At 43.2% G+C, this 27,900-nt stretch overlaps 1 protein-coding gene across 6 annotated transcripts in view; it reads right to left on the reverse strand.

The window, feature by feature from the left end:
• The window catches only part of RAPGEF4 (Rap guanine nucleotide exchange factor 4), a 173,078-nt gene that overhangs the window by 138,212 nt on the left and 6,966 nt on the right, over positions 1-27,900 (reverse strand). For 4 of the 6 annotated variants that reach the window (XR_008327103.1, XM_053359411.1, XM_053359405.1 and 1 more), the window contains exons 2-4: positions 21,313-21,455; positions 16,421-16,509; positions 6,375-6,521 (exon numbers count right to left, since the gene is read on the reverse strand). Coding sequence is in view for 5 of the 6 variants with exons in the window: in XM_053359411.1 (XP_053215386.1) it covers positions 6,375-6,521; positions 16,421-16,509; positions 21,313-21,455 (379 nt within the window). In the remaining variant the exon portion in view is untranslated. Of the gene's footprint in view, positions 1-6,374; positions 6,522-16,420; positions 16,510-17,693; positions 17,949-21,312; positions 21,456-27,900 lie in introns of those variants that run through there. The other 2 variants (XM_053359417.1, XM_053359436.1) reach the window with 2 other exon arrangements.

The raw sequence follows: 27,900 nt of genomic DNA on the forward strand, positions 1-27,900 counted from the left end.
AAACAACTGTGTCTCATCGTTGTTTGCTCTCCCCCCATGCCCAACAGCTGCAGCCTAAGGTGGTTGCCTTGCTCTACTGAACAGTAGGGCAGACCGATTTTATGTGAAATGGCGTGGAAAGGGTAAGTATTTCTCTGTTTGCTTAAATCCAGTGTGTTTGGGTGTATTTCTCGCTACGAGAGTGACTGCTTCCCTCCTTTTTCTTTCGCAGTCTGTGGCAATCCTATTATAATATGGGAGCAATAGCAGCAGGTGAGCTGCTTAACTTTTGCTGAATGCAATCAGTTTTGTTGTGCTGCAACATCATGATCTCCCACCACCCACCTTGCATTTAGAGAGAGGGAGAAAAAAGGCATATTGGTGGAAAAGACCCTGATGTTGGGAAAGATGGAGGGCACAAGGAGAAGGGGACAACAGAGGACAAGATGGTTGGACAGTGTTCTCGAAGCTACTATGTTTCCGTAGTACGTTTCCGAGCACAATTCAAAGTGTTGGTGCTGACCTTTAAAGCCCTAAACGGCCTCAGTCCAGTATATCTGAAGGAGCGTCTCCATCCCCACCGTTCTACCCGGACACTGATGTCCAGCGCTGAGGGCCTTCTGGGGGTTCCCTCGCTGCGAGAAGCCAAGTTACAGGGAACCAGGCAGAGGGCCTTCTCGGTAGTGGCACCCGCCCTGTGGAACGCCCTCCCACCAGATGTCAAAGAGAACTACTACCAGACTTTTAGAAGACATCTGAAGGCACCCCTGTTTAGGGAAGCTTTTAATGTTTGATGCATTACTGTATTTTAATATTTTGTTGAAAGCCGCCCAGAGTGGCTGGGGAAGCCCAACCAGATGGGTGGCGTATAAATAAATTTATTATTATTATTATTATTATTATTATTATTATTATTATTACTAACATGAGTTTGACCAAACTGCGGGAGGCAGTGGAAGACAGGAGTGCCTGGTGTGCTCTGGTCCATGGGGTCACAAAGAGTCGGACGCGACTAAACAACAACAACAAATAGATGAATCAGAGCAGTCTACACAGAGCGTGTCAGTTAAGTGTCTACAGAGCAGCTGCCTGCTTCTTGGCTGTGTTTTTAGTGCTTCTGAGGGTCTCTAAACACTTTACTACTTGAAATCACATGATCATCCCATAAAACCCGATATTCCTCACTTTATTAACTCTCTGGGTTTTGTATCTGTACAGGGCTTGCCTAGGGAGAAATCACTAAATCCTAGCAAAGATCTCTGGAGTTGATTACTGTGTAATAAACTGACAAAACAGCACCCCATAAATCAAGCCAGTAATTTCGAGTGGCTAGCCTTAGCATCGAAAGTTCCTCTTGAATTTTTACTGCAATATTTCAGGTCTTATATCAAGTTTAATCTCTTTCGCAAATGAACTGTAAAACACTCGCTGACGTGCAACGCTTGAAAGGAAGAAGAAGAAGAAGAAGAAGAAGAAGAAGAAGAAGAAGAAGAAAAATAATAAGGGGGAAATATAAGTTATATTTTACAGACACAGCACTCCAACTGCTCCTCAAACCACAGCTACTGTTGTAAAGTAGCTACTTCTAGTTGTATTTAAATTGTAATTAACACATACTATGTCCAATCTGCTAATGATCAAACAAATGGTCAAATGGTCAACAGTACTGTACATTTGAGTCATTCATTTCAAATATCCACAGGAACAGGAACTGCATCATTAAACACACACAAACATCCCCTAGAACATTTCAAAAGCAGCTGAAGTGCCTAGTACTGTTTAGAGAAATATCTAAAATACATGACTGAAATTAGGCTTTATTTCATATAGTTCTAAACCATTCCTCGTTGACACCAATCTCATGGCATGGTACAATACTATAAAAATCCAAATTTAAATATATGCAAATATAAGCGAAAAGTCCATTTCATCATCAGCACCACTGCAACACCGTAGCCATTAGACACCACCATAATATATCAGGATTTTTTGAAATGTGGAGTAGACTTCATCCTTCCAATCACAAAGCTTATTAAACTGTACTGTCTAATCTGCTTCCTGAGCTGCAAACAGAATTCTCATTAGTGTATATTAAAAAATGTAGGTATAATACTGGCATTCTCTTTAAAATCTATGTACGTAAGGATCTAGACTTCAGATGAGTGGTATATTTGAGTCAAGGCCTTTAATTGTATTTTGGTTTTAAGAAATCTTCCTGATCCTTTCAAAAAGCATTCGAATCTGATGTTATGTAACCGTTCCAGCACCGTGCAATTTGTATTATTTTTTTTTTAAAGCCACACATTTCTGCTATGGGTTGTTGTTGCTTTTAGGCTGGCTCAGGAAATTTAATTTTCAGATTTACGGCTTAGCAAGAGACACACACATAACAATCAAAAGAAAATGAGATATGGCAGCACTTATCAAATCTCTCAGTTCAATGCTACTATACCTAGCCAAAAGGAAGAGCCAAACCACCGCCGAAGTCCTGTCGTGATCTCTTTCCAAATAACCAAGGAAGAAAACTTGCTCTATCACTCCCTGGAAAACACTCTGGTAACGCCTTGTACACAGACTCTTATCCACGGATTCCAATTGTGCCAAACTATTATTTTTTTATTCCACGTAAGAGAAAACATGTTTGTTTTTTTCTGCTGTCACTTCGGGGAAGTTCCAAGCCATGCATGGCGATAGGGACACTACGGAAAGTAAGCACTAAAAATAAGTAAATCTCTTAGTGGATTCACTCCCTTCCTGTCTGAATTTATGTGACTGAACTGAAGGAAAATGCATGGGCACAGAGTGAGCGGAGCGACTGCAACATCCTGCAATGTGTACAAATAAACTCATTTTCTGCTATCCTTTCTTCCCAAAAGCAAGCAGTCAAAAGCTCCTCTTTTATGTATATTGTGGTTGAGAGCTTTTAGACTGGTTGCTAGACTGCTTGTAATTTCTGGTTCTTTTTTGTTTTAGTACTTCGGGTTTTTTGATATTTTTTTCCATGGCTGGTTATACATTTTATAGTCTATCATGAACCTCTGGACTGGAGGATGGAATCTAAATCTAAATGATGATAATAATAATAATAATAATAATAATAATAATAATAATAATAATAATACTGTGTTTGGATTTGTATTCCTTTGAAGCCAATTTCAAAGCCTGCAGAGAGCAGCCTGTCGTTCTAAACTTGGTGCAATTTAAAAATTAAAAGCCTAAGGATGCATGAGCTCACCAGTTTTAGAGCTTCCTGGTTTGCAGATAAGGGACCGGGCATCTTAAAACCAAATGTTTCGCTTTTTAACAAGCTGCTTCAACAGCTGCCTTTGTAAAACTAGATGTCTCTGAGGAAGAACATGATCCATGGCTAAGCAGATGTTCATCGGCTGGGTGTTATTCAAACAGAAGTAGACAATGCGGGAGGAGACGGCTATTTTTGCTAATAATTGCTGCCAGAAGGATAATATTGGTTGTTTTGATATTATGTTGAAAATTAATAGCAGGGAAACTATTAAGATGAAACTATGGTTTGCTATTTCAAATGCAATGGCAAACCATGGTTTGCCAAAAAGGACAACTGCCCTATGCAACGACTCAGGAGGGGAAGGGGGCGCAGATGAAGACACCACCAGGTCTGCTCCTGTCATATTTTATCAGTGACTTGAGCCACTTTCAAAAGCCAAATACAAATATTGAATTAAATAAATAAGCCGGAAGTGACCAAGAGCATGGAAGCTCAAAGTTTATTCCACTTCTCATAGTTCTGAACTGAACCACTATCCTCTACAATTGGTTAAGTTCCTCAAGCAGACATTGAGGGCTGTATTCAACACAGCATTACGGTGAATGTTCTGCCAGTTCTCCTTGTGCAATGGAACATTCTCTCCCCTTCTCAACCTCCTCCCAACGCCCTCTAAATTTGTTCTGGGGGTTCTTCAAGCCTTTGGAGCAGCTTTGGAGATGGTGCAGAATACATGCAGGGGTGGGGGAAAGAAATCCCGTTGACCTAGTGCACATATTTAGTTGAATACCACCTGCAATATTTGCAATTTCTACCTAGAGCATGACAATACGGCATTTATAAAGACGAAAGTATAATTTGAGCTAAATAAAATGCAAAAAAAACCCAGTAGAGTGTGTTTGTTCTGATGCTGTCACATAGTCATACTGCATGGTGACCTTTGAAGAACAAGACGCAAGAATCAGGTGCTGTCCAAATATACCTAGAGCCAAAAGGCCAAGTCTCTTTCCACAAACTGACATCCAATGTTGGCCAGGGAATTAGTGTCAAACTCTGATTTCTTGCACCTAGGGCTAAGATGCTATCAGGTACATGGCCTCAAGCACATTAAGTAACCTTTCCCAAAACTGAGCGACAATGGATTGATAATAGATTTTTGGTTCTGTATTGTATAGCCTGACAGGTAAAAAGTAGACTGTTATCGCTTCTATGGAATCCCATGTAAAGAAAGAGTCCCTTCTCAGTGATGTAAGGCCTACAGGCTATGCAGCTCTTAGTGAGACACAAATATGCCTTTCCCAGTACTTTTTAGGTCACATTTTAAAACCTTGAAAGTGTTTTCTCTGAAATGCCTGCCAGATTAGTACGTCAACACATGAATGATGCTTATTGAGCATGAAGACGTGACTAATTAAAAGCAGCAAGAGCTTCAACGGTTTCTCACCCATGTACTCTCAATTTCATTAATTTCATCTTACTGCCAATTCTAAACTTCAACAAAGGTCTGACATCAGGATTCTCCCCACAACATGAGAAATAGTTAGCGGCATCCATACTTCTGGGGCAGCGCAACAGAAGAAAAGCAAAGTTTGCCAAATAAAAAGTCATGTTGCAGATAAAAGGCCATTTTAACACTACCGGTGTTTAATACAAAGCCATTTTCATTTCAGCAAATTAAGTATGGAAAGCTAGCTAATTAAAACAAAAAACTATGTCATGGAATGTTCATAGGAAACACCAGTTAGCAAACTAGAGTGCGTGAGTGGGGAGATAAAACAGCTACACCTCTGCAAAATTTCTTAAAACCACATAGTTTCATCTTATTTGGTTACCTAATGTTACATATGCTTCCACTGCTCTCTATTAATGGCATTTTTGCATTTTAAATCTTGCTTATTGTAAAAAGCAACAAACAAATTCAAAATCTTCCTCCTTGTTAAACTAAAGGAAAACTAGTATCAGTGGATTTAAAATAAATATTTGATTCATGGATGGCAGCAAAAATATGGTCCAGTTTGCACGCAACACTAAAAGCCAACCCATGGTTAAGCAAGGATGAGCAAGCATACAGGTACCCAGAGCAAAAGCCATGGCTGCTTTGTTCCTCTCCTGGTCCTGCTACCCCCGTGCTACCCAGAGCTAAGCCATTGTTCAGTTTATTGTTACATCGGAAACCCAGACCCATGGTTTGTTTCTCTCCCAATAAACCACAAGCTGTAATCAAAGTTTATTCTGGCTTACGGTTCAAGGCTTGTTGGCAGGGGGAGAGGAGCCAAACCGCAAACCATGGTTTGGATGTAATGCTAAGCCAAACCATGGCTTAGTTCTGGGTAGCAAGTCAGGACCAAGGGACGAGCAGAGAGGCTGTGATTTCTGCCCTGGCTGTTCACTCTTGCTAAGCCATATTTTGGCTTAGAGGTGAGTGCAGTTGAGGCCTGAGTGGAGCAGGCGCTGATAAAACTACAAAAATTCAGTAATTTTTTAGGGCTCGAGAGAAAATGGGAGATTGCTTTAATGACTGAACCGATTTATTTTATGTGATGTTACAACAGTACACAAACAGACAACTATATGAAGAAATGACCATTGGTGGTTGTTTTTTTAAGAAAGGGCAACCATATATATATTTTTCCACATTATGAACTAGTTTGTTATGACTTGTTAAGTTTCATAACATTGGTACAAATATGTCACCTTTTTTCAGCAATTACTTGTATGTATGTTATATATTCTTGTTTTATGTAACAAACACATACTTTCAGAGCCGGTGTAACAACAAATTTTGACAGTGGTACCTTGGTTTACGAACTTAAATCTGTTCCGGAAGTCTGTTCTTAAAACCAAAGCGTCCTTAAACCAAGGCGTGCTTTCCCATAGCAGCGGGTGACGCAATTTACAAATGGAACACACTCAACAGGAAGCGAAACATGTTCTTATTCCAAGGCAAAGTTCACAAACCAAAACATCTACTTCCGGGTTTGCAGTGTTCTTAATCCAAGTTGTTCATAAACTAAGCTGTTCTTAAACCAAGGTACCACTGTATTAGTCAAGGTTCCCTGTGCATTCCACATATATCTAATAACACAGCTAGGCTCCTTAAGCGCCATGTCTTCTCCCCTACGTTATAATTCATTGAGTAGTCTTTTGAGCTTACCTCCCAAAGTGCCTTGAAATCCTTCTGTTCAATCCGCAGCAGCTCGCTGTTCTCCCTTGTAACAATAGTGGCATGGCGAGGAGTGTTATCCAAAATTGACTCTCCGAAAGCTGTTCCTATTCCCAGTGTGCATATTGTCACAGCATCCTGTGAAGTTCAAGAGACATGAACTTATAAGCCTTTGGGTTCTAGAGGGTTTAACGCCACAGTCCTGTTAAAAGATTTGCAGCAGCCTTCGCTTGTAAACAGATATTCCAAGTCAGGCATAGGCAAACTCAGCCCTTCAGATGTTTTTGGGACTACAACTCCCATCATCCCTAGCTAACAGGACCAGTGGTCAGGGATGATGGGAACTGTAGTCTCAAAAGATCTGGAGGGCCGAGTTTGCCTATGCCTGTCTAAGTCATGCACAGCAGAGCGGGGTTTTAGCAAAACCGTGTCTTAATTTGAACCAAAGCTCAGCATCAGAATGAACCTGTATTTTGTCTGCCCAATGCAAATCACAGAGATTTTTGCCTATGAGAGAATAGCTTTCTATCACCACCGCCCAGTGCTCAAATTAGAAGGGAGGACCGGGGGGGGGGTCCTCATCCTGCTACCTTTTGTGACATCCACCATAAGTGGCCAGTGGGGATAAAAATCAATGATTTAAATATTTCAAAAATCAGATTTTTTAAAAATTTAAATCAGATTTTTTTAAAATTTAAATCAGATTTTTTTAAATTTAAATTGGATTTTTAAAATAAAATGCTTTTGGTGGAAAAATCTTTCTAGTTTTCTATTTAAGTTACATTATAGTCCAAAGGCTATTCATCAGGAAATAAGGATTTGTTTTAAGTTTTTCATATGTGCTAAAACTCAGGATAAGTTTTTTTTAAAAAAAACATTTAATCACATCAGTTGACAAAACATGGATACATATGCTATAATGTTATTGTTTTAGTTTAATAAATTGTTTAAACTGTTATTAAGGAAATGATTATTTTTCTCCTTCCAATAAGGTACAGCAGAAAAGTTGTCCAAATATAAACAGTTAGCTTATTGAACCTCACATTAATTTCATAATTATCTGTCTATGTATTTCTAATAACATAATCAAATCAGTAATTTTTGATAGAACTGTAAAAACTACTCTGAAAATTTATTATTCCAAAAATGAAACCTTCATCTGGTTGTAAACATTAAGATTATACCAGCAAAGACAAGTCTTTCTGTAAAATTAATTAATTAATTAATTAATTAAATCATGTCTTAATGACTAGCGATCTAAATTGTGAAATCAAATCCACCCTGATAGTGGCCCTTAGAAAGCTGAACACAATATGGCTAGCTTTTAGAAAGAGCTAAGAGGAACACAATATGGATATACCTATGGGGTAATGTCAAAAAGTGAAACTTAGGGATTTCACCTCACCTTTTCCTATCATAATTTAAGTTCTGCCATTGTCAGCCCTCAAATACTTTCGGATTAGGCAGACAGCGGGTGTTTCAGATCAGAGCGAACAGCTTATATGCATGTCCAAATCCTAGCTAGGTTTGCTGGCCACCCTTGTTGCTGTGCTATGAACAGCACCTGACATACAGAAATTAAGAATGAAAAGCACCTGGAAAACCCTTCCCTGCTTAAATTCCTATATACCATAATGATGTTACAAGCTATAGCAGCAGAGCTAAGAGAAGAGGCAGCTGCTGCCAACCCTAAGCCAGCACCTATAACAATAGCTTTTAACAATAGTCTTGATCTTTGCGGTCGAGAGCAGTTATAAAGCAACATACTCAGATAAGGTTTATTAAAAGAAATAACATTTACTGTCTATCCCTGATAGTATTCATCATAAGGGCTGACAACCAATTCTCTGCTTTTGTCTGAAGAGGGGAATTCACAGTTCAAAAACAAAGATAAATTAGATGTACAGGTTTCACTCAAGGTAGCCGAATTCAACATATCATCCATTTCAACTGAGGTAGGGATGTTCCTGCTCTCGACAACATCTAAGCTTTTTTTTATTCTGCCTTCCTTCTTCCTGGAAAAAAGATGTAAGAATCTCAAATTCTCTCTTCTCTAAGAAAACCTCTTTTTTTAAAAAAGGAAACAGTAAACAACACAGGAAAGTCCGTAATTTCTTGTTATTTTACTATCCATGAACCTGGTGACATAAATCAAAGGTTCAGTTTAGATAGTAACAGATCAGGATGGAGAAGTGGAGAGGGGGGAACTGGGTTCATATATCAAAGAAAAAGAATCTGAGGTTTTAGGAAAGTAGGGGCTTAAAACAAAATCTGCTTCAGTCAGGAAGCAAGCCCATTCGACACCCTAGACTTCAGAGTCCTAATTTCTTTCTGTTCCCTGTTTCTACATCTACCATCCTTGGGAAAATGGGGCACCTGGGGCCTATTATAGGCTAGTTAACATGGCTCCCAAAGAACCCCCGCTGTTCCCATGGATTGGCTTTGAGAATGTTATCAGATGCCTTGCTCTGCGCTTCCCCCTCCCCAACCGCCTGCAACCCCAGAAACTGCAGGGGATCCCCACTCCTGGGTGCCACAGGATGGCTGGGTCAGCCACAGAACCGTCGAAAAAGAAGGCAAGCGCTTTAGAAACACACGCACACATACTGAAAGGTGTGTTTGTTTTGCACCCTACAGATTTGCTATTCTGGCAAAGCGTGAAGTTCACATCACGAATCTCAAACCTGCATTACCGTATTTTTCGCTCTATAAGGCGTACTTTTTCCCCTTCAAAAATTAAGGGGAAACGTGTGTGCGTCTTATGGAGCGAATGCCGGCTCCTTGGCTTCAGCGATAGCAACGCAAAGCTTCCGAAGGGCAGAGGGAGAGCTCCCCCCCCCGCACGCTCCGGAGGCTTCACGTTGCTTTCACTGAGGCCGTCTGAAGCCCCCGGAGCGCAGGGAACTCCCGCTGCGCTCTGGGGGCTTCAGGCAGCTATCCGCAAGCCTTCAGAGCGCAGCAGGAGTTCCCGCCTGAAGCCTGGAGAGCGAGAGGGGTCGGTGTACACCGATCCCTCTTGCTCTCCAGCCTTCGTTTCGCTGGAGAGGCGCTGCACAGTTTTCCCTCTCTGCGCAGCACCCCTTCAGCGAAGCGGGAGGAGAAATGGAAGGGGCTCCGTTTCACCTGCCGCTTCGCTGAAGGGACGCTGAGCAGAGGGGGGAGAATCTGCTCCCGTTCTCCCCCTCCTATGGTCCGGTGCATCCTATAGAGCGAAAAATACGGTACATAGCACACCTGAATGCCTCAAATCCTACAGGCACCTTTTGGTTTTAAAAGGTCAGTGTTGTGGTTTCAAGAGGAGACCAGATAGCCTTGAGCTCAAATAAATAAATAAAAACCGTATCACCCAGTTTTGTAATGTTCATTTTGAAACAGTTTAGTAATGTTCATTTGCAAAATTATTCATAGCAGCAGGTAAGTGTAGTTATTTTATGCTTATAAAGTCAGGTATTTTTCTGTTTGTTTCGTTGTCGGTGATCTTGCACGAGCTATCAGGTTCTGGCAAGCACCCTGGATATGATCCTTACTGCAAACTCTAATATGAAAGTTGTAGGCTAACTTGTACAGTTTGTATAATAGCATACAGTCGTACCTTGTTTGTCAAACACCTTGGTACTCGTACGTTTCAGCTCCCGAACAACTGAAACCCGGAAGTGAGTGTTCCGGTTTTTGAACTTTTTTTGGAAGCCAAACGTCTGGTGCAGCTTCTGCAGGGCCGGATTTAGGTTTGATGAGGCCCTAAACTACTGAAGGTAATGGGGCCCTTTATATGTCCAGCTGTCCTTTGTCAACAACAAATTGTCACTGTTTTTTGTGTTGAATATATGCTATCTGGTAATTTATGGACCTAATAGGTATATAAAACCATTTGCACCTAACAAAATATGTATTTTATCAAAGTACCATATTTTTTGCTCTATAAGACTCACTTTTTCCCTCCTAAAAAGTAAGAGGAAATGTGTGTGCATCTTATGGAGCGAATGCAGGCTGTGCAGCTATCCCAGAAGCCAAAACAGCAAAAGGGATTGCTGCTTTCACTGTGCAGCGATCCCTCTTGCTGTTCTGGCTTCTGAGATTCAGAATATTTTTTTTCTTGTTTTCCTCCTCCAAAAACCAGGTGCGTCTTGTGGTCTGGTGCGTCTTATAGAGCGAAAAATACGGTAATTGTTGAACTGAAATACAATTAATAAGAAGTATATTTGGGGGGGGCCAAGAGAGCGGGGCCCTAAGCTATACAGTAGCTTGTTTAGCTTATATATATATCCGGCACTGGGCTTCTGTTATTGTTTCCGGCGTGCCTGCGCAATCGGAAGCCAATCAGAAGCTGTGCCTTGGTTTCCGAACATTTCGGAAGTTGAACAGACTTCCGGAACACATTCTGTTCGAAAACCAAGGTACGACTGTATTAGGTTTGTGTCTCAGAGGATGATCGCAATGCTTTCATTGCATGTCATTTCAAACAGAATGGAATGCAAGATTAAACCCCATGGAACCTCACAGCGAAGGGTCCCCAGCAACACTTTCTGGAGTCAACTATCCAAACAGGATTGGAAGCACTGCAAAGCAATACTGCCCAGCCCCAACTTGGAGAGCCAATCCAAGCCATGATTAGAAGCCGCTTGAAACCTGCTTGGAAAGCGATGTACTGTAGAAATATTTAAAACTAGCAAATAAGGGAGCTCTGTATGTGCAATTTAAGAAACTGAGGGAAATTACACCCACCCACCCAATAAATGTGTCTTGCATGTGATGCTAAGCTTCTTACTTTCTAATATATGGGTTTTGTCCAGCTAGAACTCAATGGATGACTAACAATGGAAACCACCCTACATATTTTATTTATAGCCTTTCCTACAGCAACCTGAGGGACACGGGTGGCACTGTGGGTTAAACCACAGAGCCTAAGACTTGCCAATCAGAAGGTCGGCGGTTTGAATCCCTGCGACGGGGTGAGCTCCTGTTGCTCGGTCCCTGCTCCTGCCCACCTAGCAGTTTGGAAGCACATCAAAGTGCAAGTAGATAAATAGGTACCACTCCGGCAGGAAGGTAAACGGCATTTCCGTGTGCTGCTCTGGTTCACCAGAATACAATTAAGAAGTAGGATATTAATAGTGAAATACAATTAAGAAGAAGTATATTGGGGGGGCAAGAGAGCGGGGCCCTAAGCTATACTGTAGCTTGTTTAGCTTATACGTATATCCGGCACTGGGCTTCTGCTATTGTTTCCGGCGTGCCTTCGCAATCGGAAGCCAATCCTGCCCACCTAGCAGTTCGAAAGCACGTCAAAGTGCAAGTAGATAAATAGGTACCACTCCGGCAGGAAGGTAAACGGCATTTCCGTGTGCTGCTCTGGTTCACCAGAATACAATTAAGAAGTAGGATATTAATAGTGAAATACAATTAAGAAGAAGTATATTGGGGGGGCAAGAGAGCGGGGCCCTAAGCTATACTGTAGCTTGTTTAGCTTATACGTATATCCAGCACTGGGCTTCTGCTATTGTTTTCGGCGTGCCTTCGCAATCGGAAGCCAATCCTGCCCACCTAGCAGTTCGAAAGCACGTCAAAGTGCAAGTAGATAAATAGGTACTGCTCCGGCCGGAAGGTAAACAGTGTTTCCGTGTGCTGCTCTGGTTCGCCAGAAGTGGCTTAGTCATGCTGGCCACATGACCCAGAAGCTGTACTCCGGCTCCCTCAGCTAATAAAGCGAGATGAGCACCGTAACCCCAAAGTCGGCCACGACTGGACCTAACGGTCAAGGGTCCCTTTACCTTTACAGCAACCTACAAAAACTTCTTATGGGAAATGGTTTTTTAAAAAGCTGTGGTCCGTCCTATATATACTTTCCAGGGAGTAAATTCAACTGAACTCAGTGAGGCTTACTTCTGAGTAGGCTTGTGCTGTTAAAGGCCATTTCTTTTACTGTACCACCAGACAAATTTATTTCACACGGTGTATTCAACAAACTGCACCATAATCGTGAATGTCCAGCCTGTCCTAACTCATTTATTGTCTTCTCTGGGCCACAAAGGTTACAAATTGCTTGAAGTGGGAATGGGAGGTGGAGAAAAACTTCAAAAGCTGATATTCTATATCTTAGGGGGAAATACTTGAATGTTAGACCCCTTTGATCCCAATAAGCTATTGTCTGTTAACCAGCACATAAAGCCTATACGGTATCTTTACACAGAAAAGGTCTTAAAAAGCGCAACAATCATTCTTTTTTCTTTGGGGGTGGGGGGAGTGGAGTAGGCAAGCAAAACGATTTGCCTCTTAGAAACCCTTTCAGGTTTTTTTCCATCCTGAAAAAATGCTTAGCATTTATCCTTTACTTCTGGGCTGGGGAGCCTGTGGTCCTCCTTATGTAACTCCCATCAACTCCAACCAGCATGAACAATTATCAAGAGTAACGTGAGTGGCAGTCTGGTAACATCTGGAAGGCCCACAGGTTCCTCCTCTCTGCTTTGTCTGATACTTCTAAAATGCCTATAACAAGATGCTGGGTGATTGACAGGTAGAATTGCAGGCATTCTTCCTGCTGTCTATATGCTTCTGCGGCCTCTTCGCCCCCTGCCAGTTCCCAAACTTACAGTGGTACCTCGGTTTGAGAACAGTCCGGTTTAAGAACGATTTGGTTTACAAGCGCCGCAAAACCGGAAATAGTGTCTTGGTTTGAGAACTTTACCTCAGTCTAAGAACAGAATCCAAAGGTGGAAGGGCACCGGCGGCGGGAGGCCTCATTAGGGAAAGCGCGCCTCAGTTTAAGAACGGTTTTGGTTTAAGAATGGACTTCTGGAACGGATTACGTTTGTAAACCGAGGTACCACTGTATTTTGCTTCTTCTACCAAGTGTAACGAAGGAGCTAGAAGTGGGGGAAATGAAGTACAGGTGACGACCATTTTGGGTGGGGGTTCCATGTCTTGCCCCCATATACAGGTCAGCCCCTTTCCACTCCAGGACCCCGTTCTGCTCTCTTCCAGGTCCAAAAGGACACACGCGTCAATTGAACATGCCTAAAATGGTCCACCGCCTCTATCCCACACGGCACATGGCCAGAATGCCAACCATCTCCTTGCTTATGCCAACAGTGGCAAAATCAGATGGGCGGTTGTGGCTTCCTGATTCCTCTGCTGCTTTTGTAACAATGAGTGGGGAGCTGGCATATGTGCAACTGACTAAAATGTGTTGGGGAGGGGGGTTAGTGGGCTGTCCTTGTTTTTGTTTTTATTGTGCATTTTGTGGTTTTATATTGAGATTTTAACATTGTGAACCACTCTGAGACCTGCGGGTATAGGGTGGTATACAAGTTTAATAATAATAAAAATAATAAGATGACAAGAAGCAGCAGCAGCTACTGTCACCCCTAATGTGGCCAAACCAGTACCCATGAACTGCCATTGCTATCCTACTTGGACAGCCATAGTATGCCCACAGAGATTTAGGTAGGCTAGATTTTATTGCCTCGTAAACTTTGTAGGTTTGGACCCATAAACAAGCACGACTTCCCATAGAAAGAAAAATGCTATAACTGCATGGGTGCTTAAGTCGGCCTATTTTCATGCGACTAAAAAAAGAAAAGAAAAAAATCTTAATGCATTCTCGTACTGCCCTCTTGTGGCATGCCATCATTCTACAGATATTCATACAATCCAGTATTACACTTGCCTGTGAAATTCTGAGTTTATTATTTCCCTAAACCAACTGCTGGTACAGCGGTACCTCGGCTTTCGAACGCCTCCGTAGTCGAACGTTTTGGAACGCAAACGCCAAAAACCCGGAAGTAAATACCTCGGTTTTCAAACGCTCCTCAGAAGTTGAACAGGAAAAGCGGCTTCTGTTTTGAGTTTATCTGTATTGAGGCTTCCATTTTGAGGCTTCCGCTTTTGGTTTTCAAACGTTTCGGATCTCGAATGGACTTCCAGAATGGATTACGTTTGAAAGCCGAGGTACCACTGTATAATTCATGTCTAAATTGGAGGGGGGGGTGATTTCTAGTACACTTATATCCAGGTTGGGGTTTTTTGATTTTTAAGCAGGAACTGAGTTCCCTTACTTTAAACAATTACCGTATTTTTTGCTCTATAAGACTCACTTTTTCCCTCGTAAAAAGTAAGGGGAAATGTGTGTGCGTCTTATGGAGCAAATTCAGGCTGCGCAGCTATCCCAGAAGCCAGAAAAGCAAGAGGGATCGCTGCTTTCGCTGCACAGTGATCCCTCTTGCTGTTCTGGCTTCTGGGATTCAGAATTTTTTTCTTCTTGTTTTCCTCCTCCAAATACTAGGTGCGTCTTATGGTCTGGTGTGTCTTATAGAGCGAAAAATACGGTAGTTGTTTTGTCGAGGGCGGGCAGGCTGGAATGGATATACACCCAACACCCGAGCCAAAAATCCACCTATATCTGCAATCAATAAGGTAAAGGGACCCCTGACAGTTAAGTCCAGTTGCGAACGACTCTGGAGTTGCGGCGCTCATCTCGCTTTACAGGCCGAGGTAGCCGGCGTTTGTCCGCTTCTGCAGACAGTTTTTCCAGGTCTTGTAGCCAGCACGACTAAGCCGCTTCTGGCAAAGCCAGAGCAGCGCACAGAAACATCCTTTACCTTCCCACCGGAGCGGTACCTATTTATCTACTTGCACTGCATGCTTTCGAACTGCTGGTAGGCAGGAGCTGGGACTGGACAAGGGGAGCTCATGCTGTAGCGGGGCCTCGAACAGCCAACCTTCCGATCGGCAAGTCCAAGCAGAACAGTAGTTTAAACCACAGCACTACCAGCGTCCCCGTAAAGTTGTGGCCATTTCTAACCCAGATCGTGGTCTGCTTGAGTTTATGAATCACATCTTACATTTAGCCACTGCACGGGGAGGGAGGTGGTGCTGCCACTGGGCCCGCAATAAACAAACTTTGTGGCGAGTTCCCCCGCCGTTTTTCCAGGGGGGAAAATCTTAGATCCTTTGGTTTAAAATGTTAAACATATGAGATGCCAGTGTATATGAGAAGCCAGAAGTTAGGAATGTAAGAAGAACTAGTGGCCCATCTAGACCACCTTCATGTTCTCAAGGTGGGCCGCCCATGAGAAGCCCATAAGCATGACCTGAGCCCAAACAGCACTCTTCCCATGTGTGATTCCCAGCGGCTGAAATTCAGAAGCATACTGCGTCCAACCATCACTGAGACCTGTACAGGAAGAGCATGAAAATCCAAGAGGATTCCAACACTATACCAACATCCGCTGAGTTCCTCCCTTGCTGCTTCAAAATCAGCCATATAACATTAGACAGCTGTTTTCAGAGACAAACAAAAGTGATGGATTTTTTCCCCCACACTTGCAGTTCAGCTCCATCTTAATTGTCCACCCCACCACCACCACACATGTGGTATACATACTTGTATACATGGCATTTTGCAAATTATCATAAAAATACAGATCCCGTCATAGGAAGCTGTTTCGTACGGAGACAGATCATTGGTTTTTTCCAGCTCAAAATTGTCTACTCTGAGTGGCAGAGGCGCTCCAGGCCTTTAGGCAGGCCCTGCCTCCTCACTGAAGAATGGAAATCCTTGAAGAGTCAACCCTCTGGTTTTTAGTAGAGGACTGGATCGCCTTCCTTTTTTTCTCTTTCAGGACATGTCTGTGGTAAGCAAGCATGATTTTCTTGGGAGGGGGAGGCAAGGCTCCGATTCCTTGTTAGGATCAGACTCTGGGCTGCAATCTGCACATTTCAGAGTCAGGTGGTCCCTGGTTGCTAAACTCTGGCTTTTGAATCAGTGCCCAAGTCACAGATGGTTAGGATCATGACACAGACTCCCTCGCCCACAGTAGTAACGAAAAGAAATTGAGAAGCGCTCACAAAATATTTCACATCTGAAAGCAATTCACACTGCTACCGCAGACGTTTGATATTTGACACCAGTGTCAATGTGTGTGTGTGGTGAGGGGTGGGAGAAAGAGCACAATATCGACAAAACCCCTCAACAGTTTTATCCAGTTGTAGGGTAGCATTTTCTTCAGACAATTGAAGCCATGTCAGAGATGTAATTTTACCTGATGGTTGCTCGTATCAGAAACTTTAACATCCAAAGATCCCGTCAGCACGGCATACCAATTTGTTCCAATATCACCTTGGCGAAATACTGTAAGAGAAAGAGAAAGAATGAAAGAAAAGAAAAGAAAAAGAAAAGGACTCAGGTTAAAAGGTATATTCAACCACCATTACTATACGACTGTGCAGGGACTGCATCTGTTTCCGAACAACTGATTCTTAACTTGTATGGTGACTAACCATAGCTGTTGACATACCATATAGTAACTATATGGTTGATGCTGACTAATGTGTGACAACTGCTTTCTAACAAGGGGCAAATCTATATTAATATTACTTCTCTTTCCTTAAAAAACAAACAAACTATGGGTTCTACAGTACTATGGGTGGGGACAGGGAACCCCTAAAAGAATGTTTAGCAGCCACATCAAACTACAACCCTCAGGATTACTTAAAGTTTGACAGTTAAACTGGTTAAAAAAAAAGATTTATTTATTTTTTTTAAATGTAGACCCTCCCTTATTGCTTTCTACCGATATCCCATCATAAACAACAAAACGGGGGGGGGGGGTGCAGGTTAAACCATCAGTGCACAAAGTTTGCACAATGAACCATTTCACCCATTTTGATGTTCAGATCAGAAGTTATACTTTCAAGGAGACAGAACAGTTTCCAAAACCTCTATATTTGGGTTAAGTTTGCCTTTTTACTGCCCATGTTTTCCCATCTCTACTGCTACTTTGGTACCTCCCCTCAACCCCCCACTTTCTTATTCTTCTTTCTCAAACATGGCTTAGAGCAGGGGTCAGCGAACTTTTTCAGCAGGGGGCTGGTCCACTGTCCCTCAGACCTTGTGGAGGGGGGTCGACTATATTTAGGGGGGGGATGAACAAATTCCTATGCCCCACAAATAACCCAGAGATGCATTTTAAATAAAAGCACATATTCTACTCATGTAAAAACACCAGGCAGGCCCCACAAATAACCCAGAGATGCATTTTAAATAAAAGCGCACATTCTACTCATGTAAAAACATGCTGATTCCCGGACCGTCTGTGGGCCGGATTTAGAAGGTGATAGGGCCGGATCCAGCCCCTAGGCCTTAGTTTGCCTACCCATGGCCTAGAGTGCATCATAAAGCCTACTCTGTAGTAGTGAAGGCAGAGAAGAAATCTCTGGGTCTTTACATTCTTGTTTGTATAGTTACTGGACTTTTGCATTTTGCCCCTACCTATTCTTTGGAAAGGTTAGAGAATCTTTGGTAACTTGCCAAACCTTTCTTTTCTTCTTTCAGAGAGGTGCATTCACAATGGCTCTGACCTTGACTCCACCACAGATGTTGAGTTAATAGCAGAGCCATTCTCTTCATGTTAATTTTGTGTTTGTTTTGGATGAGTGTCAGTTTCTGACACCCAATAATGTGGGCAGGGTACATGGTTCAGTTCATGCCCGCAACATGTCTGTTCAACCCATGGTTCATCTTGTCTAGACCTGAAGATCCAGGAGACATGCCTGGCCTATTTGCATCATATAATCAATGTTTCCTTGGGACAGAGCACTGGGGGTGGATACAGCTAAAAAGAGACAGTACTCTCTCTCTTTTTTTTAAAGAGAACCACAGGCTAATCTTCTGTTTTTATTCATTCATTTAATTTCTATACAGCTCTTCATCCAAGAATCACAGGGTGATTTAAAATATTAAAATACAAAAATACATAAGACAGTAACAAATGAAAGAACACCCCCCCACACACACACACAAACACACAGTTTAAAAGGTCATCAACTGTTTAATTAGCCAAAGGCCTTGGGGATGAGGAATGTGTTTGCCTGGCACCTAAAGATATGTAATGAAGAGGCCAGGCAAGTCTCCCAGGCGAGAGCATTCCACAAATGGGGAGCCACCACAGAAAAGGCCCGTTCTCGTGTTCCAGCCCTCTGGACCTCTCACAGAAACACATGCAGAAGCTATGTACCTGCTCCTTCAGAGGGATTATAGCCCTCAAGAGCAGGCACCCTGCCATCCATCGGGTCTAGGGAACCACCCACTAGCAGCGCCTCAGTCTTATCTGGATTGAGCTTCAGTTTGTTAGCTTTTATCCAGTCCATTACTGAAGCAAGACAGCAGTCCAGTATACACCTGCCACATCTGCAGACGTACAGGAGAAGCAGAGCTGTGTGCCGTCAGCATATTGCTGACAATGCACGCCAGAACTCCGTTGTGGCCAAGGTGGATGGTGGCTGTGGAACTTCTTCGGTTCTTGCATGATGCAAGGTCAGTTTAGAGCTGTTTAATTTGGCATCCAGTCAGAGATGGCTTTGCTTGTCCCGGCTAATTACCTTTACCAGGAGAGATATGGATTGGGGGAGTAGGATCTTGCTGGTTCTTCAAGATCTCTTGGCAGCCTTTAGTAACCTTCAGGACACAACTGTGTGGGTTGAGCTTCTCTGCAATTATTCTACTCACGGCAGGATTCTATGACAGGCATAGGCAAACTCAGCCCTCCAGATGTTTTGGGACTACAACTCCCATCATCCCTGACCACCGGTCCTGTTAGCTAGGGATGATGGGAGCTGTAGTACCAAAACATCTGGAGGGCCGAGTTTGCCTATGCCTGTTCTATGAAGTGGTAACTGGAGCTTGTTGTTGCTTCCAGTGGGAGACCTTTCTGTGGAATTCTACAGAGATCTATTCTGGTTTCCTGGGCTTTCAAAACATTTACATGAAACTGTACAGAGAGGTGATGTCAAATAACGATGCCGTGTGATTGACAGGCAGCTGGCCCCAATGTTTCTTAAATTTAGCCCATGGAGCCAAAAATTGGTTTTTCATCTCTGCGCTATGCCGATACAATCCCAGAAATAAATACAGACTCCTTGATTGACTTTTCTTCCCTCGAAGACGTGCAAAATTCATGCCTCAAGGGTAACAAAGGAGAGAGTACAGATGACCAAAACACCACAATGGGAGAAGAAGCCATGATAGAAGCTGTCTCCATTGAAAAGCATTGTGTCTGGAATGATGGGCAGGGGGTCTAGAGCAAGAGGTAGATTTAGGGGAGCACAACCAGTTCATCTGCACTGGGTGCCGAGCTGAGAGGGCACCATAACAATAATGTACAACAGAAGGGGGGGGAGACACCAAATTTTAGCATTGCACAGGGGGCCGCCAAAATTTTAAAGCCCGAAGTCTGCCACTGATGGAGCCGGGTTGTTGGGCCACATCCTGGAAAACCGTCATGTCCCACAAATGTAGAAGAAGATGAAGCCATGGTTTCTCTCACCTTGCTTCTGTTATGGTCTGTTCTCACATTCATCTCCCATCCGCTGTGCAGCAAGTCAAGAACCCTTCTTGCTTCAGCAAACAGGAGAGGGGGAGGCAGGAAAACAGATGTGGGGTGGGCAGGACTGAGTCAGGAGAAACTGTGGTAGCATTATCTTTCAGAGCTGTGTGGCTTGTCTCTCCAGACGGCAACCTAGAAGGCATGTGTGACTTTTCTGTCTATGGTGACTGATGAGCGATAACTAGTTTACAAGTAGTCATCACTTGATATTTAAGCTGCATTCTAGTAATCTTAGCATTGTAACAGTTTTCTCCCTTCTCCTTCTCCCTCCAGAGCCCTGCTCCTGGCCCTTCTGTCACTAAACACCTATTAGGAACCTCCCCTTGTACGTAAAGAACTGCCATACTGTACGATGTTGGCCACTTAAAAGACATCACTTCCCATTGGAAAGGTCCATCGTGGAGAGGACGGCAATGGAAAGTTTGGGTTCCAGCTCTTCCTGAGCACCTAACGCATGGGTAGGCAAACTAAGGCCCGGGGGCCGGATCCAGCCCAATCGCCTTCTCAAACCGGCCCACGGATGGTCCGGGAATCAGCGTGTTTTTACATGAGTAGAATGTGTGCTTTTATTTAAAATGCATCTCTGGGTTATTTGTAGGAATTCGTTCATTCCCCCCCCCCTTCAAAATATAGTCCAGCCCCCCACAAGGCCTGAGGGACAGTGGACCGGCCCCCTGCTGGAAAAGTTTGCTGACTCCTGACCTAATGCAACACAGAGGGGTTGTTAGAGCTGTCAAACAAAACATGAACCTTTTGACAAGGTATGGTTCCTCTATACCACTGCTAAGTAAACAGCAGTGGTGTTAATGCCAGACCTCCAGCCATTCACACTTCCTTGTGACAAGGCTATGCCACAGATAGCTGAAGCCTTGGTGACTTCAATGACTCAGTAGTTTGACAGTGTCCCTGCTCAGTTTTCTTTGTATGTGACAGATGTATGTACATAATATTCTGCAGGTTGTGCTGTAGTTTATCAATGCTGCTTTTTAAGAAAACCTAGTGCAAAGAGGAGGTAACAATATTTGGAAATTCTCACAAGTATGCACAGATGTAGTACTGACGATGGGGCAAACTGTGTGTCCTCCCCGTGTCATTAGCCTTTATCGCTGTCAAGGCAGCGTTGCAGCCAGAGTCTGGAAATTTATTGTCAAGTGTTACCAGGCCCCTATGCAAAGATTTTGTAGACCAGAGTTTTCCCAAACTTGGGTCTCTGGCTGTTTTTGGACTACAACTCCCATCATCCCTAGCTAGCAAGAACAGTGGTCAGGGATGATAGGAATTGTAGTCCAAAAACAGCTGGAGACTCAAGTTTGCTGCAGACTATTCCAACAATTGTAAAGGGTTTATTTACATAAAACTGAAGGATTTCCTATTAAAAATAAGAGTTTTTGCAAACTACACAGCGGAAATGGAAGTAAGATTTACAAGACCAATAGTACTGTAGTCAAACAAACCACTGCTACCAACATTCTAATAATTCAAAGACCTTGTGATTTCTGATTACTGCTAAGAGATTTTCTTATCCACAGAAAGAGAGAGAAAAATCTTACATGTAATTCCCTTTTCCAGATTTTCGTAATAGCCACAGAGACATATTTGCTGCAGAAGATTTGGATGAAACTTCTCAAATGCTTTCACTTCTTTCAGTCGGGTGAATATAATATCCACATCTTCACCAGAGCGCTCCAAAGGCCTGCAAGGACAGAAATGAGATGTTTGCCTGTCTATCAAATAATGGGTTCATTTTTCTTTATAGGTTACCTTTTCCCAAAGGCTATGGATGATTAATACACACACACAAACAAACACACACGCTCAACCCTTCAGCAACAAATACCAACCTATCCTAGGCTTTAAGTGTTAGTACAGCAAGGAGATGATTATATCTTCAACTAGGAACTTCAGAAAAGTGCACCGACTCTGATGAGCTGCACAGAATTCTGCAATGCTTAAGTAGCTACTGAAAATATTTTTCTAGAGGTCTTTTCTAGAAGCTCCAGACTATCAGCGCTTTGCAGCAAGGATTCAAGCAAACAGTTAAATTTAGGTTTGCACAGTGGATTAAAACACTCTGCCACCCTAGTAAAACAAACTCAATTCTTAAAAAGAAACTGAGATTTTTATGGTTAGGAAGGTGATGGGAAAATGCGTTGAAAAGTAATGAACAAATAATGAATGGGAAGATTTAGAAGAGCCCGCAAACAAATCAGGATGGATGGAGGATGAATACTTATTGTCTTACAACCTTCCCACAAATGAATCAGAATAAATATTAAATAAAGACTAGGTGCAATGGAACCATCGTGTAAGCTTTGTGCAAACAAGTCAGGATGAATGCTTAATAAATAGGTAATCTAGAAGAACCCAAAGAGTACAGCTGATGCATTACTCCAAACTGCTGCATGTCCAAACTTAAAACACTGAAAAATGAGAGCCTCCATTTACTGGCCTGCTTCACAAATCACAGCAAAATCAAACTTTGGTTTACTAGGATCACTCAACCATTCTGGCTCCAAGAGAGGAGCTCACATCCGTTTCTCCCCTGTCCTTCTAGCAAAGCATGGTATGGCACCTAAGCAAAGATTAATTTAGATTATCACCTGAATGCAGGGTCGTGGTTAAACTCCCTCCCCTTTAAGCACAATCTGTTGCCATTGCAGATCATAGTTAAGGAAGAGTGGCTTTCGCCCCAATCCCCAGTTTGGATGATAAGCCAAACCTTCCCGGGCAGCTCCTGGTGCTGGTATTATAAGGCTTTACATCAGCGCCAAGTGCATGGGAAGCTGTTTCCAAATGTTACGGCTTTCACAAAGAGCACTTGTGGATGTCTTGTGTCCTCACTTGTCTAGGAAACAGCAGCAATTGACCCATCCCCAGAGCATTTCCATCAGCAAGGATTCTGAAATATACTCAGAGTCGAGAGTGGATTTCATGCTCTTTATTCAGCTCATAGTGGTGAGGAGAAATGGAAGTTCCCCCAGAATGTCTGCTTTATACACATTATTTACACAATGGGCCCCACGTGATTGGCTAATTCCGGGAGTCTCCTGTAGGCCAATCAGGTTGCGGATTCACTTCCATCTGGAGCTGGATTGGGTGGCTCCTGTGGACCAGTAAGACTGCTGCATTCTGAATCCTATTGTTCTAGGGCCAATCAGACTGCTGCATTCTGAATTCTATTGTTCTAGAACCAATCAGACTGTTGCATTTTGGATCCTATTCAACTCAGTACATAACAGATTCCAAAAGCAGGAAGGATTTGAATGACTTGCCACATGTTGCTTCTCGTTCAGCAAAGATGCATGAAGTAATAAAGGGTGGGGCATGTACTTGAGACAGTGCTCAAATTTTATTATGGCAGGGAGAAGGCCATTCTTAATGGAATCTACCCCCCCTACCCCCCCTGTTTTTGTCAATTTACACCCCTCCCCACAATAGCTTTCCAGAAACAATAGCTAAGGAAACCTTCACAAAATATGAAGAGTCTTTGGGATGATGTGCCACAGAAGGGGCCTACAAGTATAGCACGTGTTTTCAACGAACACACTAAAACCAGTGCCGTTTTTATTTTTTTAATCTGCTAATCATTCCTGTCGGAACCGTGGGATGGAAAGCCAGATGGACAGGCCCCAGCTGCAGCATCCCCCTTCTCAGCCTTGCCGCTGCAGAGATCCATCACTCCTCCGACATGCGTCTGCGACTCATGCTGGCGTGCATGAGCACACGTTACTCACCATAGTAAACACACAACAGATCTGGCTCGAGGCGTAGATACTAGGCTACGTTTATTGTACATAAAGGTAAAGGTAAAGGGACCCCTGACAGTTAGGTCCAGTCGTGGCCGACTCTGGGGTTGCGGCGCTCATCTCACTTTACTGGCCGAGGGAGCTGGTGTACAGCTTCCGGGTCATGTGGCCAGCATGACTAAGCCACTTCTGGCGAACCAGAGCAGCACACGGAAACGCCGTTTACCTTCCCGCCAGAGCGGGAAGGTAACTTTGACGTGCTTTCAAACTGCTAGGTTGGCAGGAGCAGGGACCGAGCAACGGGAGCTCACCCCGTCACGGGGATTCAAACTGCCGACCTTCTGATCAGCAAGCCCTAGGCTCTGTGGTTTAACCCACAGCGCCACCCGTGTCCCTCTTATTGTACATAAATCAGGACAAAGAAAACATGGCTTCCCTCCTTGTCGTTCTTCTCGGAAAGAGAGAACACAAAAGCAATACAGAGCGGATGTTCCGCTCACGAGACTCCAACAACCTGTGCTGGAATGTAAACAGACATGTGACATATAACAATCCCACACATCTGCAGTGCGGGAGGAATGGAATTCCCAACAAATCCTTCTCATCTTGAAACCCCCAAGGGGATGATGAGCCCTGCAGACTCGGATGTGCCCAAATCATCGTGCTTCTTTGATCAGGGAAGGAGCTTCGAAATGATGATGTCTTCCCTCTGCTACCATTTCGTAAATGTTTCTTTCTACCTCCAGCACCTTCCTGGAGAATTAGGCCAGGGAGACCGAAACGCTGCCTCGAGAAAAGAGCCCGGTTCTGTGATCTGTATAGAATATGCAAGTAAAGCATTTTGCTTTGTTTACTTGTATAAGCGCTTCTGCTGGTGGGGATCGGGGTACGGACTCTGCAGTGCACCAGAAGCTTTGTTCTCTTAACAAATGGCAACGCTACTCATTCTCACTTTGGTTTCTGAGGCTATGCATAAGTACATAGGAAGCTGCCTTATACCATTGACTCTCAGCAGTTCCCCAGCATTTCAGTGAAGAGTCTGCCCCAACCAAGTTTGCATAGGTAATGGATATCCAAGTCCTTCTTCATGCCAAGCAGGTGTTCTATTGTTGAGTTACAGCCCTTGTCTCTGGCGGCATCCCTGATATCTCAAGGATCACCAGCTCTCACATGAACCTGACTTGACAGTTAAGGTCATATCCAGATGTCCCCAACCTCAGAGGTTAGGCATGTGACAATCATCAATAAGGCCCTTTCCAGAGTGGTGCCAGGCTGTGGAATTCCCGCTCTAGAAATGTTAATCTGACACCAAACCTTTTTCTGTTTTAAGACTGTGTGTGTGTGTGTGTGTATTTGTCCATGCTCTTAATAAATAGGGATGCTGATTTAGAAGCTAAGGTGCAGCAGAAGGGGAAAAACAACAAATGAGGTGGGAAGTCGACAAAAATAAGAAAGATGTAATCGTGTTTTGACTGTGTATGCTAGAAATGCTGAAATGTACCGTATTTTTCGCTCTATAAGACACACCAGACCATAAGACGCACATAGTTTTTGGAGGAGGAGAACAAGAAAAAAATATTCTGAATTCCAGAAGCCAGAACAGCAAGAGGGATTGCTGCGCAGCGATCCCTCTTGCTGTTCTGGCTTCTGGGATAGCCGCGTGAAGCCTCTTCAGGGCAGGGGGAGCATTCTTCCCACTGCCCTGAAAAGGCTTTGCGTTGCTATCCCAAAAGCCAGAACAGCAAGAGGGATCGCTGTGCAGCCTGCATTTGCTCCATAAGACGCACACACATTTCCCCTTACTTTTTAGGAGGGAAAAAGTGCATCTTATATAGCGAAAAATACGGTAATAAAATATAATTGATGCCTTTAAAAAAAAGCCCCAGGGATGCTGATTTTATCTGATGTTGATTTTTTGCCTATTCATGTGTTAATATATGTATTATTTATTGCTGAAAGCTGCCTATTGTGTATGTGTGTCTAAAATTAAAAGGTGGGGTCTTAAATAAATAAAATACCTACAAGCCTATCTTTCCAGATAGATTCTGGGTGGTTCTGTATGGATGGGTGAAGGTTCTTTGGCTACTGAATTCTGGCTCTGATAAGAAATTCCACTCTTGATCAGTTGCAGCAGCAAGGCAACTGCATGGCCCCAGAAACAATCTGCAACGTGTACCTGTGTGGGCTGCTCTAGTTGAAAAAGAACTCAATGCACATGAAAGACACTGTATGAGATGAACTCTAAGATCCACCACAGATTCTTTAAGAGTCTGCCTGAACCAATGAAACTCTTTTTGCCTGACTGTTTTTGAACTGCTAACGGTTTGTCCAAGTTTTCAGAAGAACGGCTTGAGGTTGTAACAGCAATTATTTAGCTGCTAATTAAATAATAAACGGTCAGTTGATTATTTCTTTGCAGACCAGAAATTCAGGCTTCATCACTGTTTGTCTGCACAAGTTTTGTGCAGTGCCATCATCAAGCAATCAATGGTGGCAATCTGTTTATAGTATCTGAACAGTGCTCAAACTGCAAGCTGTCTTAAAAGGAGCAAGCATTAGTGTACCATGAAAAATTAGATTTATTGTATCTCTGAAATGTGATCAGGACACCTGCAGCAGTGTGTCAGTGCTGACACAGGTGGAAAGGTAGGGAGTCCACTCATTGTGTGTGTGTGTGTGTGTGTGTAGCTGTTTTTGGATGACAACTCCCATCATTGCTAGCTAGCAAGACCAGTGGTCAGGGATGATGGAAACTGTAGTCCAAAAACAGCTGGAGACCACTGATTTAGACTCTCTTACAAACTCAAATGTGAAATCAAATTAAAATCCAGAGATTCCAAACAAAGAGAGAAATTAAGAGTCCTGTGATGCTTAAAATATTTGTGGGCATAAGCTTTTATGGGACAGATACTACTTTGTCAGGAAAGCACTTAGCTACAAATCTAGTGATTACTACTCTGCTGAAACCTCATAAACCTAAAAAAAAAAAATCTTGCAGGCTGAAAATCTCAAGAGAAAATTGATTTATGGTCAAGCTGTTTTTATAAATGGTGTCAGAAGTCAGCTTGTGGGCTTAAAAAAAAAACCCTGCAATTGGAATAACTTAAAACAAACTTACTGAGCCTAATTGAACCAGCAACAAATTAATTACTTGTAAGCATGCTTTTACGCTTTATTACACCTACTTAACCTTTTGATTGAAATCAAAGGGACTTCAAGTATTTCAGTCTGATCAGGGTAGGCCCCAGATTAGTAACTACAGTATCTTCAGCCCCATTCACAAATTTTAGGTCAGCATCTGCTAAATGTTTTGTTGGGTTTCCCTAGGGGTTTTGCAATGGGAAGCTCAGAATTTTATTCTGCAAAGGGTACACAATTCTGCTTACCAGACCTTTCATGGCAAGTATTCCTCCATCGCCTGCTGGTAACCATGACAAAACAACCCCCAGACTTCCTTCACAACATGGAACTGAGGAAGGGGACATTAGGATTGGTTGTGCTTCACTTCAGTGGCGCTCTGAGCATTTTGGACGCCTCGCGCATCAACAGGGATAGTGTCCGTCCTTGAGGTGCAAGCCAGAAAAGGAAACCTGCCATTCATTTTGACACTAGAATGCTGAGCCACTCAGAGTGCCTCTGTAGCCGAGCATAAAAATTCAGTTCCAGACAGGAATGCTAAGGCTTGCCGTTTTGGCTAAGATGCTCAGAGAGTCCCGGAAGCTCAGTGCTGCAATAACGCAAAGACTTCCCTCTGAGGCTGCTGCAGGCAAGTGGGGGAAGAGAGCCTCACAGTTGTGCTAGGCTGCTGAGTCTCTCTGAACACTTCCAAGCCCCAGCACAACTATGGCTTTTTCTTGCTACATGCTCAGAATACTGCAGTACCCTTTAACTCTGGATCTCTCCCCCTCCCCACCATTGTTAAACGCACCAGTCATGGCTCAAGGGCTTCCTACAAAGCCACTGTCCACCTCTGGTCATCCTGTTACCTTGCCTCTTCAGACTATCGTTTGGCATTTGTTGTTTTACAAATAATTTGTAAGGATTCACAAAGTCCTGAACAACGTGGGGCCAGGATACCTCAGGGATTGGCTGAACCCAAGTTGTTCAGAATGTCGCTGGTGTTAGAATTCCTGCTCCATGATTGCAGTCATGGGATTTTTGTCTATCACATGACGCTATGTGTTTTGACTCCACAGAGTGGGAAGTAATGGAGACAGGATGTCTGTGTTACTGTGTTCCGTGAAGTGGGACTATTGTCCTTTGTTCTTTTTCTCTTTGCTGTCTGATGCTAGAGAGAGAGGGAGCCATGTTGCAGTGCTCCGTGTGTTTATATGTAAATAAAGTAGATTAGCCAAAATGCGGAGTTGCTGAGGTCTGTCACGCGAAATACGC

The sequence above is a fragment of the Podarcis raffonei genome, chromosome 1 (genome assembly GCF_027172205.1).
Source record: "Podarcis raffonei isolate rPodRaf1 chromosome 1, rPodRaf1.pri, whole genome shotgun sequence".
NCBI lineage: Eukaryota > Metazoa > Chordata > Lepidosauria > Squamata > Lacertidae > Podarcis > Podarcis raffonei.